The following is a 17134-nucleotide window of genomic DNA, read 5'->3' as shown; positions in this document are numbered from 1 at the left end:
GAATAATACCAAAGGATCCTGAAAGTCTGAGAAAAATCGATTTTCTTATAAGTCTTTGCCACCATAGAGTAACGAATGACTAGCTTTCATGTGATTTTTTTTGGATTTAAAAGCTTTTTAGAACAATTTAATAACGTCAAAATTTGGAGTTACTAATAAAATACTTGTCCACTGATTGATATCATACATTTTAGTGCTGCACGTAACTCAAGTGGTAACTTTTTCCAATTCATTAGAAAATACTTGACCTCGAATTGATATAATAAATTTTAATGCTGCACATAAATTAGATGGAATTTTTTTCAATTGATTTAGCTGTTCGAATCAAATAAGAAGAATGAGGCATCGATTTCCAAGTTTTTTTTTTTATGGATGGAATTATCAGCAAACACGATACCATCAATGTACTTGTCCCAACCTTTTTTTCCCTATACGATTAATCGATGAAATACATTTATGACAATTAATTAATATACTTTAAACTATCTAACCAGTAATTTATAAATAAATGGCTCGGCCATAACATCATCAATTTGAAAACTAAAGACTTCTCATACAACAAAAATTTTATTTTATTCACAAGCAATAGCAACGATTTTGATTATTCATTCAGCAAGTTCAATTCTCCAATGCAAGAGTGGAAATTTCGAATGCGAAAAGATACTGTTTAAATTGTCTATTCCTTTTTTTTAAAAGCTCTTTTTGTTCCCTTTGAAAATTGATTTTTGAAAATATTTTTCAACTTAAGATACGGACTTTGGATATTTGGCGTTACTTTTACTTTTTAAAAGTTTTTCCACAGTCCTGCATACAAGGCATTGTACTTGTGGATATTCACAGCTAAATTGCTTATCGATGTTCGGGTCCTGTCACTGTCGCTTTCCTGGAACTCCTCGAGCAATTTTAGAGTTGGCCCGACGACTGACTTTTGAAATCACTCGCTCTGTTTCAATGTTGTGAAAAATTCGACATTTCCCGTGATGACACGTTTATTCGCCCACCCTGAACTTTCCGTTAAATAAAATGTTCTTTATTATGGTATTATGTTTGCGAATATGAGATTTCCGTTGTTCTTCAACAAGGTCACGCGCAATAGAAACTTTCGTCGGTTGATATGATTACGACTAATCATAGCGGTGGTTGGCAAGTGATTTTCAAATACGCTGTCAATTTCGTGCTCTGTTAATCCATGATCATTTAATCTTCCGTCACGATGTATGAGGCGTTGATGTGTTACCTGCTTGAAACATTTGAGACGCAAGATTTGCAAAGTGACCGAGTGGTGATATCCCGTTGCCAGTTATGATTGTTTCGATAGAACTTACTCCTTCAACATTTGATGGGGGTATCACTCTGGTATTCCCACATCAGAAATTGCTTTAACGTCCGTAGAAGAGTTCACAGCAATTGCTCGGTAGCAACGGCGTCGGTGGGAGACATGATGCATTGAACTTTACGAGGGCATGATTAACTCGAAATGTAACTGTTACGTCGTCTCGACAGAATCTGGTTCTTCCTTAACATTGTTATTTATGTACGCGTTTTTTGTTTCTGAGGTAGGATCAGTAGACGTAGGCGAGAGGAAAATTCTCAAATTTTGACTTTGGGGGTACTCTAGATTCCTATGTGGTCCCCAAGATCCAATGATTAGACAAGAAAGTGCAGAAAATACGGGTGATTTGAAAAATCTCCGTCCCTTCTTTCTCCTTCCAAGAAATGTCTCTGCAAATAAAAAAATGTGCAACACCGGACACACAAATTTGTCATTGAGCAAGTGCATCTTTGTAAAGATTTTTAGTCCGATATAAAATTTCTTATGCTTTTTCTCATAAAAACGAAGAATTCTCATAATCACACAACTCTCAAGTCAAAAATTAAGGGAAGGGTAGGTGCATTTAAAAAAAAATCTCAGCCTAACTTGCGTCATATAAGGAATGCAAAAAAGTGCTACACAGAACATAAATTTTTCATTAGAGGAGTGTCACGTTCACATACCCTTTGTCACGGATGCCGATAATTGAGATCACTTGTTTTTCTCGGAAAAAGCAAGTGACTTTTTCAAAAGAAAATTCCGTTCAATGTAATCTGATGATCGCAGCTTATGAATAACGAGAAACAAATCTGGCATTCGAAAGGTGTGGCACTCGAATATTATTTATCACAAATTCTATTTTTTATCTTTTTCCCCAAAATATATTTTGCCTATGCAATGCCTCAAAAGATGGAACAGGATTGCTGCATCCTTGTGTCCCCATTTCTCTCTCCACTTCCTCGCCAACCTGAGAACTTTTCCCCTCCACACACCACTCAGCCGCCAGAACGGTCCCCATGCTCCCCCATTCCCGCAACCCCCTGAGCTCCTTAAGTTAGCACTGACATAGCCTTACTACTAACAGCAATTCAAAATATCAAATGTTTGAAAAAATCGAAATATGCACCCACTTTTAAAAACACCATTCAAAATTTGAAACTCTAAAATTCCAATCGAAAATGCTTCAAATACTTTTTTGTATTCTCTTCTTTCAAGGCCATTGAAAATCAAAGATTATGAAAAGAAAGGTTCAATTTGGACCATTTTTGAGGACGCTATGAACAAAAAATCGAAAAAAGAGCGATTTTTTTTTAAATCCCGCTATTTGTTAAACAAATAAATAATTAGAAGAATCTCAAAATAGGTCACGAAGGCTCTTCTGAAGGGTACTAATGTATATAAATATATTTAGAAAATCCAAAATCGAAATTTTTCAAACTGTCCGTTTGGCGTAAAATGCCCCATATACAAAAAATATCAATTACGTTGTCACGAATTTTATCTACAGGACTATAACACTGGATGAATGGGAAATGCAAAGCCAAAAAAATATTGAATTTGCCACCAGAGAAATGAATGGAGCAAGACCTTTGCGTTGTTACATCGATCAAATTCTTGAGCAAATAATTAAAGATTTGAATGCCCAAAAGGATGCAACTGATAACGCGTTCCAGAGCAGAGTCGACGAAACCAAGGAAGCAAAAACTAAGCTAGAGTTACAGCATTCTGAGGTATGTGTTAGGTGACATTGTACAAAAATTATTCTTCTCGCCCTGTGTCATGAAGGAATCTACCACACCACTTACTCATTCTATAGAATAGAAAGGTTTGGAGTTCCTTATAAACATTCTACCCTGGCCTCACATTTTTGACATAGTGTAACCTAGGGAAAAAAAAGGTAGGGACAAGTACATTGATGGTCCCTTGTTTCTGGATGACATAGAAAAAATATTCAAATCCAGGAAAACAATTCTATGGAAACAAAAAACGAAAAATTGAAAAGTTCAAAAAATTCAACAAAAATTAAAAACAATCGAAAAAAATTCTATAAAGAAAAACTAAAAAATTTTCAAACAAAATCATAAATATTAAACAAATTGAAAAATGTACTATCCAAGTTACATGCAATATAAAAATGTATGATATCAATTGAAGGCCAAGTTTTTATTGATCATTTGGAATATTTACCCAACAAATCAGAAACTTTGATTGAAAAAATGACGTTTTATGCATAGGAGTCACTAATCATTCATAATAATTATTTTCGAGGAAAAACAAGCTCATGAAGCAAAATTTATAAATAAAGTTACGTGCAGTACTAAAATTGATTATTCGATTTTCGATTGATTCGAGGCCAAGTATTTATCAGTAATTCGAAATATAATCTCCAGCAACAAATAAGTGTTGAGAATCCTCATCGGGCTCAGAACGTTTCATTGAAATTACTAAAAAATTAATAGAAATAAAAAATTGCAGAATCTTCCTTTTGAATAATAAGAACGATGGCAACCTTTTTTTTAACCAGAACATATGAATATCGGTAAAAACTCACATGAAAGTCATTCGTTACTTCAAGAAGGTACAGACTTTGAAAAATCGATTCCCCTCCAACTTTCAGGATCGCCTGGTGTTATTCACAACATTCAACTTCGATTGGATCGGTACAAATTATGTTCAAATAAGTCTTAAACGTACTTGTCCAGCCCATCACTTTTTATTCGAATTGCTCATTCGAAAAAAAAATCAGGGCTCTTCTATGATCACAAATATAATAAAATTTATAGAAATAAAAAGAACATCTCCAAGTAATTTGAACTTGACTGTTCTCAAGTTCGTATTGCAATAATAGCAATTTCCACTTCACATTCCCTTCAGTGAACACATACCATTCGGTAGGAACCAATGAAAATGATAAATAATAAGTCTCATTACAAGAAATTTTTGAATCTACTCAGCATTGTGATGTTTTTTTTCGATAGTCACGCACACATTTTGATAAATATCACGAGTCAAGTATGACACGTGCGATTCCTGGAATTCCTGGAGAAAAATGATTCTGTTGTGAATGATAAGACCATATAATATAAATAGATTGATCAATTTCGTCTTTGATTTTAATTTCATTTCAACAAGAGCGATTCCTGTAATTCGAAGGAAAATTATTTTTTCGGCAATTACTGTTCCTTAATATTAACATATGGATTAACTTCGTTTTTGATTTTTTTTTTGGAATGAGCAATTCGAATAAAAAGTGATGGGCTGGACAAGTACGTTTAAGACTTATTTGAACATAATTTGTACCGATCCAATCGAAGTTGAATGTTGTGAATAACACCAGGCGATCCTGAAAGTTGGAGGGGAATCGATTTTTCAAAGTCTGTACCTTCTTGAAGTAACGAATGACTTTCATGTGAGTTTTTACCGATTTTCATATGTTCTGGTTAAAAAAAAAGGTTGCCATCGTTCTTATTATTCAAAAGGAAGATTCTGCAATTTTTTATTTCTATTAATTTTTTAGTAATTTCAATGAAACGTTCTGGGCCCGATGAGGATTCTCAACACTTATTTGTTGCTGGAGATTATATTTCGAATTACTGATAAATACTTGGCCTCGAATCAATCGAAAATCGAATAATCAATTTTAGTACTGCACGTAACTTTATTTATAAATTTTGCTTCATGAGCTTGTTTTTCCTCGAAAATAATTATTATGAATGATTAGTGACTCCTATGCATAAAACGTCATTTTTTCAATCAAAGTTTCTGATTTGTTGGGTAAATATTCCAAATGATCTATAAAAACTTGGCCTTCAATTGATATCATACATTTTTATATTGCATGTAACTTGGTTAGTACATTTTTCAATTTGTTTAATATTTATGATTTTGTTTGAAAATTTTTTAGTTTTTCTTTATAGATTTTTTTCGATTGTTTTTAATTTTTGTTGAATTTTTTGAACTTTTCAATTTTTCGTTTTTTGTTTCCATAGAATTGTTTTCCTGGATTTGAATATTTTTTCTATGTCATCCAGAAACAAGGGACCATCAATGTACTTGTCCCTACCTTTTTTTTCCCTAGGGGAATTTTGGGGTTTGATATCACGTTTTTTTTTCTCGACTTCCTCGATTTCGTTTTGACGGCTATAGAATTTAAGTTCCAATTTTCATGTGTTATTTTGTTAGTATGTTTTTTAAGATTATTATTTTGTTTGAGCATTTTCAACGATTTTAAACACTCACGATAATGATATGATACTGTGAACTATTTCCCGCACCACCGCAGGGGTAGAGTTCCAGGCGCGTTCTTTTTACGTCACTTTATGTCCATTAGGAACCCAAGAACATGGGAAAATTCATGTTGGTGGTAGGAATATGATTTTCGGCTCTTAAGGAAGTTGAGGCATTAGAATGAAAATGATGTCGTTGCTTTCGAACCGATTGAATCTTATAAAGGGAAGTGTAAAAAAAAATCAGTTAAATTTTCAGACATGTTAGAAGCGTCGTTGCTGAGAAAAATCAATAACAATTTGGGCCAAATAAAATATAATCTTATGGAAGTTAAGAAACATTCAGTAATATCTCCGTTAAAAATGATACTAAAAATATAAAATTTTTTGGGCAACATAAGCAAGACTTGCTGAATAATGTCAATTTTTTTCAGATTTATTAGGAGATTTTCTGAAATTATATTAATAATAATCTATTTCCCGTGCAGTTTTTGGAGGCTAGGATCGTCACCGTTCGTGTTTTCGACTGAGCTTTCACCAGTTTTTCGTCTTTTTTCCCTCAACTTTTCTTTAAAGTAATATTGCCGAACTGTAAACTGGCCTAACTTTTGAAAGGTACAGATCATAACTTTTGGGTAAAAAGAATGACTGTACAGCCTCAACTTCCTTAACGTCGGATTCCGAGAAAATACCCTATTTTTCGTCAAAATTGTACTGAAAATATTTCGTCACAAGTCTGTACTTGGACTTGAGCGATTTTTTCCCTTGTACTCTAATATGTTATGCTCGTTGAGGATCCAAGAGCACGGAGGAATGCGCGTTGGAGGCCGAGATATGATTTTCGGTTTATCACTGTGGTTTCGACGAAAAAAGACTTATTTTTCATAAAATTTGATGTAAAAAATTATCGGCACAGATCTATCCCTAGATTTAAGCGATTTTTGACGAAAAATCAATAAAATTCAAAACAAATCCAACAGAATTGGCAATCTTAAGGTATTATATCGTAGGAATGAATATGCTGAAATATCCTTAAATACCTGGCCTCGAATTGATATCATAAGTTTAAATGCTGGATATAACTTAGATGGAAATTTCTTTCAATTGATTTGAAAAAAACTTTTTTTTATTTGTCGTTTTTTTATTGCTTATGTTTTATTTGATTTTTTTGACACTTTAAAAAATAATTACAGATTTGAATTTTTTTGATGTAATGTTTTTTCAGGATTTGTGAATTTTTTTTTATACGTTTTGTTGAAATTGTTTGCAGTTGGTTTAATAATTTTTTTATGGAATTGTTTTTCCACATTTTTCGTGATATGATCAGGAAACAAGGGACCATCAATGTACTTGTCCCAACCTTTTTTCCCTAGGGGAATTTTTGATATTCTGTATCAGATCTTTTTTCTCAAAAGTTCAGTAATCTTGTTTTTCAGATTACATTAAGCTGAGCTAACCATGCACAATCACGCTGGGTTAAAAAAAAAATAAAAACTATATACTCTACGTTCAGAAAATTGAAAATTTCTCTAGAACCAATCTTTTAATTATTCACTTTGCTTTTAAATACTCACATACGATACAAAAGTACTCGTCACATCCATATATTCTTGTATGTCCTTACTTATTTGTTTTGCAAAATTAAGAAAAACAATTGACTATTAGTAGGCAAGAAAAAGTTGTAATAGTAAAAAATTCTCTTTTATCTCATATAACTTGCTGTTTATGAACTCAGGAACAAATATCAACAGAGTGGAATGCGAAATTGAAACATTGGTCGATTTATCGAGGAATACTATGTCATGTATGCTAGAATAAATTGAATTTTTGCAAATAATCTCTTTCTTATTGTTTTCAAATAATAAATCGAAAGCCGTATTTTGACAAATAATTATAGTCAACAATTTGGGTAGGGGTCGAAACAGCGAACGATCAAAATAGCGAACAGGCATTCTGTATATCTATATGTGCATATATAGATATACAGAATGCCTGTTCGCTATTTTGATCGTTCGCTGTTTCGACCCCCACCCAAATTGTTGACTATAATTATATGTGCATATATAGATATACAGAATGCCTGTTCGCTATTTTGATCGTTCGCTGTTTCGACCTCCACCCAACAATTTAAACCCTAGATATTTGTTTCGTGTGTCCAATGCTTGAAATTCAATTGAAAACTCTTATTAACGTTGAAAATACCGCGATAATCAGTATATTAGTGGATAAATCATTCACTAATACTGCCGGGTTTTAATGTATTTGAATATTTTTCACGGTTTAAAATAATTTTCATTGCGAAATTTGATAATTTTTGTTTACATTTTTCGTGGTATAATGCGAAAACGGGCGATCATCAATGTACTCCCTAACGGATGTAACGATTGGTCAAAAAAAGTACAATCCGCTAGGGCTTGTCCAAATTTTTTTTCTCCGAGGGAGGATTTTTGCGGCTTGATATCCAATCTTTTTTCTTTTCAAATAAGGTTTTCGAAAGTTTTCCACTGTTTCTATTATGATAATCGAAAATAATTTATCCAATGATTTTCGTTAAGTTTTCTGCAACTTATAACAGTTTGATATTCTTCGAATGTTTGATGTTTCCTCATGTTTCCATCATGATGATGGTGATGATGATGATGAAACGCGATGATCCCCTCATGTTTCATCGATTCCGAATGTGTCCACAATTTTGTGGGATTAAAACTATTTTCCGTAACGTTTATGAATATTTTGTATTATTGAGGAATTTCCCCCCCTCATTTATGAATTTTATTTTCAATTTTTTTAATCAAATCGTTGTGAATAAAAAAGATATGAAAGCCTTTCAATGAAACGAATTTTTTGATTGATTTTCCGTAAAATTTGACAGAAAGAGAGAGAGAAAAAATATATATAATGCTCACCAAGTCCACCAGGAAACTTCCAATGACTTTTTGAAGCATTCTTTTCTATTCACAGTATCATACCCAGAGATATCAAGTTGATGTACACATATCGATGTATAACATTTTTAAACTCTGCATGTAGCGACTGAGTTCCAATCAGAGAAATGAAAAGTATTGAGTGTGTCAGGACCAACAGATTTGCTTATTTTTTAATATATATCTATTTTGAAAACATAAATTCTTATGCCAATCATAAATGGGCCACCGCTGACTTTTTGTACCATTTTGAATTATTTATTATTTATGTATTACCATATTCTATAATTTTTTAATAATTTTCATAATTTATATATACCCATATTCCATAATCAAAAATAGGAAGTGCTAATACTTGGCGCACAAGTGTAAACACAGAATTTTCAAAGTTTGCCAGTATCTGCTGCAATTTCTTCATCTACGTTATGATACAGACAGACAAAAGTACCACAGATTCATGAAATTAATTATGCCATAGTTAAAAAGAAAAAAGACAGCGCAATTGAAAGAGAACAGAAATCAAAATTGTTTCATGTATCTGTGCATTAGTTTCTGAAGACAGTAATTTCAGACCTATTCAGAAATAAGTAGGTGAAGACTTTAGTAATGAATATCTTCGTTAATATATTCCAGTCGGAACCAAAAAGTTAAAAGATTGGCAAACCTGCTACTTCACAGAAATATCAAAGTTCATAGGTACTTGCTACGTACTCGTTATACAGACTTTGGTGCTATAGGGAAAAACACTTCAAAATTACCTGAACCACATTTTTGAAACTTATTATGACACATTCAAGAAAAAAGTGACAGATTCGATGCATGTTGAAGCAAGCAAAATGTTGTAATTTTGTATGTCTCCATGGTTATCCGCAGACAAAATATTTGATCACATCCAAAAATGATCAGGTGTAGACTTACAGACATGAATTATTCAACCCACAATGCCAATCGCAAACATGGTCTGGAAATATTCAATATACATGTCGCTTCATCACTTTGTCGAACTTTAGAGGTGTTCATTGCATTTCGAAGATACAAATTTTGATATCATGAAAATTAAGCACCCAATGACTTATTGAAATAAATTTCCAAATTTATCATGTAACAACTCAAGTGAATATATCTATGCATTTACATGGCCCAAAGATTTTTCAAAACTTGGGTGTATGAACAAGCAATCATGTTATAAATATTTCAAATTATCTTGTTGAAATTAATATAAAGAAATATAGAAATACGAATATCTCTCGTATTGTCTGGAGAACGAATAGAAATTGGTATGACAATACACTGTAAGCTAAGGAGGTGGAAAAAAGGGACCGGTGAACACAGCCAAACTAAATGAAAGAAATTATGACAACAATACATTGAATTACTTGACCAAAGTTTTTTAAAATTTATTTGAATTCGTTTACACACAACCATCCACCTCTTTCTTTAATGTAATTACACAACATAGAATTTCTGTTTGGAAAGAACGTTTTAGAGGTTATAATGAACGAACTTTTTTTTTCTCATTGTTATTATTATTATTATTCAACACTAATTAGTCACGTCATTAATAATATCGATTCCTTCCACTTTTCAATAACCACTTTTATTTTTCTATACTCTGCACGCAACAGCACTCCGGCGGTCATAACCTCAAACGTCAACATGATGCGAAATCTCGCAAATTTGCTATCTATGTATATATTACGATATCGAAGTAGAACAGATAATTCTTAATTTTCACGACACATTATTCACGTTTTTACTTCTCAACATTTTACTCACTCTCAGTACACTGTATGAGATCAATTAATCCACTTTTGAGGTTTTATTTATTATAGATATTATTGTCGTGAATTGGGCTCGAAACTTATTGAAACTTCTTTTATGAAAAAAATAAAATTGATTATATCCACTGCTATTTCCAATAATGTTTTATTTATTTACACGAAATTTGCAAATCTTGCACCGTTGATCCACGGGGCTACGATCGCAATCACTTTATAATAACATAACAGACGATAACAGACGGTATACAAGAAAACATTGAGGACTATCAGAAACTTTCTCATCGGCGATTGGTCGAGACGGATAGATTCTCACCGCTGATTGGTTATGATGGGCATCAAGAAGCCCTTGTATGTATCGGTCTGAACCCATATACGGATACGTCAGCTGCGTAAATGTGTTGGTACTTTTTGCATAATCTTGAGCCCGTGCAAAGTTTTTTCTCAGCAATTACGCCACAGATCATGCTGATTTTGGGCGCAATCGAAAGAGAATTTCTTAATTAGCTGAAAGTTCAATTTTCAAATTGCGACATAACTCCTGAGCTTTGCAATTCAAGAAAATGACATGTCGATTTTACCCCCACCACCGCGAATCGTTTTATTCAGAGATAATATAGTCTCGGCGAGAGCCTCGGGCCAGCAGACGACAGGGCTGTCAATGTACTTGTCCCGAGACTCTACCGAGTCTCTTGATTCTTTTGCTCTCTTTTTTTGACATAGCGTAGATCCGGATTAATATTTTTGAGTCTTTGAATTTTTGAGTGTTTGATGGAAGAAAAAATGTTATTTCAGAGTTCGATGGAGCAAAGCATACTTTAGTTGAATCCATTCCGACTGTTTCTATCGCGCTTACAGCATGGCCAACTCAAATTCCGAGCGTATCACTAGCTGAGTTTGAAAAGATCATAAAATCAGAACGAAAGTCACTATATTCGATGAGAATATTTATAATGGAATAAATCCCATAATGCGTATTTTACATGATATTAATGATATTAATAAAAAATCTTCCTACATATTTTATTGAGGAAGGTTAATACATAATACAATTAGGGTTATTTTAAAAAATTATCCGCCATTTCAAATTTTTAAAATTTGATATCGGATTCGTCATCAGCGACCCGAAAAAGCCTGAAGTAACAAGTTTCAAGGCTAAAAGAGCTAAGTCACAACTTATGTTATGCGTTTTTGAATTCACATCTAACAATGTCGTGGTAGTCTAGTGGGTAGCGTGCGTACTTAGAAAGATGTAGGTAGGTAGGTAGAACGGTTTCAAATCCCCCATGTAGGTAGTAATTTTTATTCAATTAAAATGATTTCAGAGGTATACTAAATTGTAATGACTATCACGGCAGTGAATAACAATTTTGCAATCGATAACATAATATTTTTTCCATCCTTTTTTTAGTATACTCAGCCAATAATAAGGAAGACCCGATTCAATATGTTCACCCATTATCGGCATTGACTAGGTCCCTAATCGGCCAATACTCTGCCAGCATAAAGCCAGAGTTCCGACCAATACTGGCTGAATAGTCGATGGAAATATTGGACCGGGTCTACCACTCCAGTCTTAGAGCAGGTATTGCCCAGTACCAATGCTAACTGTCGGCTGACATCGAGCAGCGTTAGCGCAATATTGTCCTGACGTTGGGCCTGTTAGTCATTTTTTCACGGGCATTAGTTTTTGGTTTCTTATTAATTCAAAAATGTAATCGCCCAATGTTTTGCGCCTACTCATTTTACTGAAAATATCATTTTTCCATTGTGTCATTCGAACTTAGTTACATAGTCTTCGCTCGAACAACGCCCGATCACGATTTACGGGCAACCGCACCTCACTCTCGCCTGACAGCTCTGTCAAGGCTTACAGCCGCGGTCCGATGCTCGTTTAACTGTTCGATCCATTACATCGCCTTTTTGGTCCAACTTCAAATTGGTTGATTTTTCGCGAATTTAATCGTTTTTTACTACCGAATAGCAAAACGAAACTGAACTTAACAGGAGTGTTTTGTATTCAGAAAAATACAGGCTTTATCATGATGTATTCGAATTAAATTAAAATTTTTTTTCAATACTATTTTTGTCCGCACCGCAAAAACTATTTACATCACAATTACGACGTATTTTTTTTTCGAAGAGAGCAAAAAATCCCGTTCAAAAATCACGTTTGATAAAATTCTGTCCAAATTAGTCCAGGCAAAGAGATCTAACCCAATTAATAATTTAGAAAATTAACAAAAATCTAAGAGCCAAATTGGAGTTTATATCGAATCAAAAAACGAAAATAAAAATTTGTCAAAGCGGAAATACTCCTAGATTCTTTTATTTGGATATCAAGCGTGACAGGACATCGGAATTTTTCGATATTACAGAATTTAGCGTGGGAGACATCGATTTTCGTTTTTCAAAAATATTGCGATACGTCAAAAAATTTAATCTAAATCGAAATTTAATTTTGTTTTACTGTTGAATGGAAATTCGAAAATTGAGAAAAATTAAATTTTTCTCCGACATAGTCTTTCTCTCGCTAGATCCGATAAAACACAGCAAGACAGATATAAACAAAAATAAAAGTAAAAAGCGAAAATTATTTAATCAGCAACAGAGATCGCGAAACTTTTTATTTGTCAAAATTCGATCTATTATTTGAATAAATTTGATCATTTTAATTTTCCACAAAAATTCATAGTTTCCACGTTTTCTTTCGTACCTACTTCGTTTCTTTAAGGTAGCTCGAACTGACGCATGGCGGCGTTCAGGCTGGGTCGGCAAGAGCGTCACGTTACACATTGAAACGGCACTCCTTTTTATTTTACGCAAAATATCACATTCGAACTTCGCGCCAAGAAAGCTCACACTCAGCAGCTTGACGCGACTCTCCACGGCTAGGCGTGGAGGCTACTCGTCCGACAGGGAAGAATTTCTCTCTTTCTTAAGATTTACACATTTTATGTTTCGAGACTTTAATTAACGCAATTTTTATATGAGGCAAGATACGAAGCAAGATATGAGGCAAGGTTTTATATGAGGTAAGACTAGTCAAAACTGATTAAAAACTTAGTTTAAAAACAAATTTGAGAGAGACCAGGTAGAGATTTTTCATAAAAGTCCAATTGCGTGCTAGATCCGATAGAAACGGCCAGTCACGAGCAAGCATTTGTTTCTAGGAAAAATAATGTTATGAAATGCACATAATTTATCAATTTAATAACTACAAAAGAAAAATTTGGTTTATTTGAACTTAAAAATGTAGAAAAGAACATTCGTTGACTAAAATCATTTAATTTTATTTCAAAAATTATTATTCCTCACAAAAGCGAGGGAAATTAGCTTTAAGCACGACCAACCACGCCGTGGGGACAGGTCAACCGTGGAATCGAACCGTGGAACTCTGGTTCGAGATTATTTTCCCAAGCAAATTGTAATTTGAGTTTTTTTTAGAACGCATTATGATTATTATTTCTTTGTCTGAACCAGTATAAAAGGCCGTGCGGAGCAGCATCGGCAGCTCATTCCTGAATCAGCTCTCGCTTCAGTACAGAGGTAGTGACTCTGGAAAACATGCTCCAACATTAACCCGAAACCTAAAATAATGCAAATTTTCACGCCGAGGGGATTGTGCGATTCCGTACAGTTTGCAGACTCGAGAGTGAAAATTCTATCCGATTACGTCATGAAGAGAGGGACCGGTGCGATTCGGTGCAGGTCAAAGATTTCTAGCGTAAGAAACTTTCCTTCCAGTCTTGAGAGGGAGGGGACCCTGCGATTCCGTAGGATCTGATCAGATTCTCAATTCTGATCTTGCCATTGCTATGCTAAAGAGGGAGGGGACTGTGCGATTCCGTACGGTCTGCAGATTCGTGGCATGGGGCCCTTTTTTTGACCCTCTTTTCATTTTTTGTTGGAAGTAAAAGATTAATTTATTTTGAAAGCACATGCTCTCACTTTCCACTTTGAGGCGAGAACTGTTTCAATCCTCCAAATTATTCTGATTATCCGAAAAATAAAAAAGAAAATCAATCCTTGTTAAATTGTATCGAGTCAAACCACCTAATAGATCGGATTGATATAAAATTGGACAAATTGAATGCTAAATTAAATGAGTTATAAAAGAGGAAATTCAGGAAATTGACAAACTTACTGAAATTTTGAGAATCTATTATTAAACTGGACAATTTATGAAACTGAACAAATTTAATGACAATAAGAAGAGTAATATACTTGATGTCAAGCCGCTACCGCGTCTCTTGATAAAATTGGACAAAATTCTGGACATAAGAGAAAGAAATTGAATCACACACAATAACACCAACGATTTGCGTTACACCTTCTATTATATGCTAAAAATACTGTGAATAAAGACAATTACTTATTTTTGAACACAATTTCTCGCACTCTCGTTTATTTTCATGCCTGCTCCTAAATTCTTCCAAGGAAAGGTTCTCTGCTGACGTCCTTCGATTTTGATGAAATTTAAATATATTATTCTACTGTTACGTCCCGCGTTTAGTTATCATTAAACGCGAGACTTGACGACGATTCCTCTCGACTTTAAAATATATCTTTTATTAAAACTGCTAGAACGTTCTTGATTCGGTCAGTACGCGATGCCTCGTGCCTTAGCAAATCGAACAAGCCGCTTGAAATCCGCTGATTCGGCATCGCCTGATCGCAACCTCCAAGGTGGCTCATGGATACCCTTGGTAACGACTAAAGTCATAACGTAGAGACTAAATTGCTAAGATGCACTGAAAATCCCGTCACGACGATCGCTTTCGAGCTCTCGTCGCCGTGGCGAAGATTTTTGTACATTAGTTCCGTTTGATTCTTAATCGACACTCAGTGGTCCCTCAGGATAACTCCGTAATCCAGCTAACTCGCGGCGGGGTAGTGAATCCTGGTATAATGACACAGATGAACCGCACAGAGGACCATAAGTCTGAGTTCCGTCAACAAACGCGTAGTGAGCAACACATTACCCCTTGCCTCACGGACGTTCTGTTATCGAGTCTCGCGACTCACTTTTCGCTATTCTTTTTTAAAACCAAGTTAATTCTGTGCGTGTGTGTGAACCACGTGTCGATTGAAGGTGCCGTTATGGTATGCGGAGCGGAATGGAAGAATTGTTCCCGTTCGTGTGAGAGAGTAAGTTGGCGTGAACGCTAATTCACTGTTGGTTTCATCTTCAAAATTGTACCTTGACTCATGCGAATTGTAAACCTTTTTGTATCTTTTCTTTTCGCATATATTTCTGTTCTCGTCGAACTCCTCTATTTTTCATATCGTATCAATAAATCTGATTTCCCGGTTAATAATTATTTGAGCAACCCAATCTCCTGCTTCGGGGCCCGTACGGGACCATATAGGCACTCCTTCATTATTTCTTAAATTATTTCAGTAGTAAAGCTACGCCGAGTCTAACCCATGGGGCTCTCAGGGTGGAGCGGTGTGCGGGGGGGGGGGGGGCGAAGGGTCAGGAGAGGGAAAGAGAGGTGAGTATGAGAGAGAGAGAGATTTTTCATAAAATTGTGTGTCCAACGCCTTCTCGCGCTGAGGAATACGTAGAGTCGTATGTAGATAAGGAAGAGGGGCACAACGAAGGGTCTGCAACTCGAGAGAGAGGTGAGAGAGACGGAATGAACAGCAATTGACAAGTATGAGAGAGGTGGAATTACTTCTGTAAAAAATTATTGTGTGTGTCTAATGCCTCCACGCAGCCCTTTGAAAAAAGAAGGAGAGATAGAGCCGATGGTGAGTATGAGAGAGATGGAATGAACGTAAGAAAAATTGTGTGTATGGGTGACATTCAGTTAATTTGGAATACCATTGATTTCTCATCGCCGAAGGAGAGAGCGAGGGAGATATCAGATAGTTGCTGAGTGTGAAAGATGGGTGGTTTAAGATGAAATAGACTTTACTCATTTAGATTGAATTTATCGTATATTTTACAAAAAAACGAATTCTATAAAAAGTGCATTTATGTATGCGTTTTATCCATAATGCCTGCTTTCCGATTGATGCTGGTTCTGTAACACATCAAAATAAAAGCTTGAATAAGAATTTAAAATCTATGTAAAGTCTTTTGTCACGTCCCGCGTGTGATTTCAATATACGCGGTTCGTGACGACGGCCTCCTCCGACAACTGCGCGACTTGACAACGGAGCGTCCTTGAGTGCGACCTATGTGCGTTGCCTCGTGTCGCCGCTGGCCGGAAGCCCTTGGAATCCGCCCGATCAGCATCGCCTGATCGCGAGTTCGAGGGACCTATCCATGGGAACGACTAAAGTGCTGAGATGCTGAAAACCCCGTCACGACGATCGCTTTCGAGCTCTCGTCGCCGTGGCGAGGATTTTTGTACATTAGTTCCGTTTGCTCTTAAGTGACTCTCGGTCGTCCACGTGGATAACTCCGTAATTCAGCAAGCTCGCGGCGGGGTAGTAAATCCTGAAAGATTGGTGAACCGCACAGAGAATCATAAGTCTGTTTTCCGTTAATAAACGCGAAGTGAGCAACACACTGCCCCTTGCCTCACGGACGTTCTTTTGCCGAGGCTTGCAGACTTTTGCATGCACCCTTTTGTTAAGTTTATTTCTCAATTTGTTATTCTTCATAAAACCAAGTTAATTCTGTACGTGTGTGTGAACCGCGCGTCAAACGAAGGCGCGGTTATTGTGTGCGGAGCGGAATGGGAGAATTGTTCCCGTTCGTGTGATGTAAACCTTTTTGTATCTTTCCTTTTCGCATACTTTTCACATCTATTTCTGTTCTCGTCAAACCTTCTATTTCCATGTCAATAAATCTGATTTCCCGGTTAATAATTATTTGAGCGACCCAATCTCCGGCTTCGGGGCCCGTACGGGACCATATAGGCACCCTTTCGTTATCTC

At 35.3% G+C, this 17134-nt stretch overlaps 1 protein-coding gene across 1 annotated transcript in view; it reads left to right on the top strand.

Moving 5' to 3' along the window:
* Positions 1 to 17134, top strand: part of Tektin-C (Tektin C) — a 344208-nt gene that overhangs the window by 162742 nt on the left and 164332 nt on the right. Inside the window, exon 5 of the mRNA XM_043425772.1 lies at positions 2820 to 3042. Coding sequence (XP_043281707.1) covers positions 2820 to 3042 — 223 coding nt within the window. The remainder of the gene's footprint in view (positions 1 to 2819; positions 3043 to 17134) is intronic.

Source organism: Venturia canescens, chromosome 8 (assembly GCF_019457755.1).
Source record: "Venturia canescens isolate UGA chromosome 8, ASM1945775v1, whole genome shotgun sequence".
Taxonomy (NCBI): domain Eukaryota; kingdom Metazoa; phylum Arthropoda; class Insecta; order Hymenoptera; family Ichneumonidae; genus Venturia; species Venturia canescens.
The sequence above is the reverse complement of the archived record's forward strand: the minus strand, read 5'-3'. Positions and strand labels throughout refer to the sequence as shown.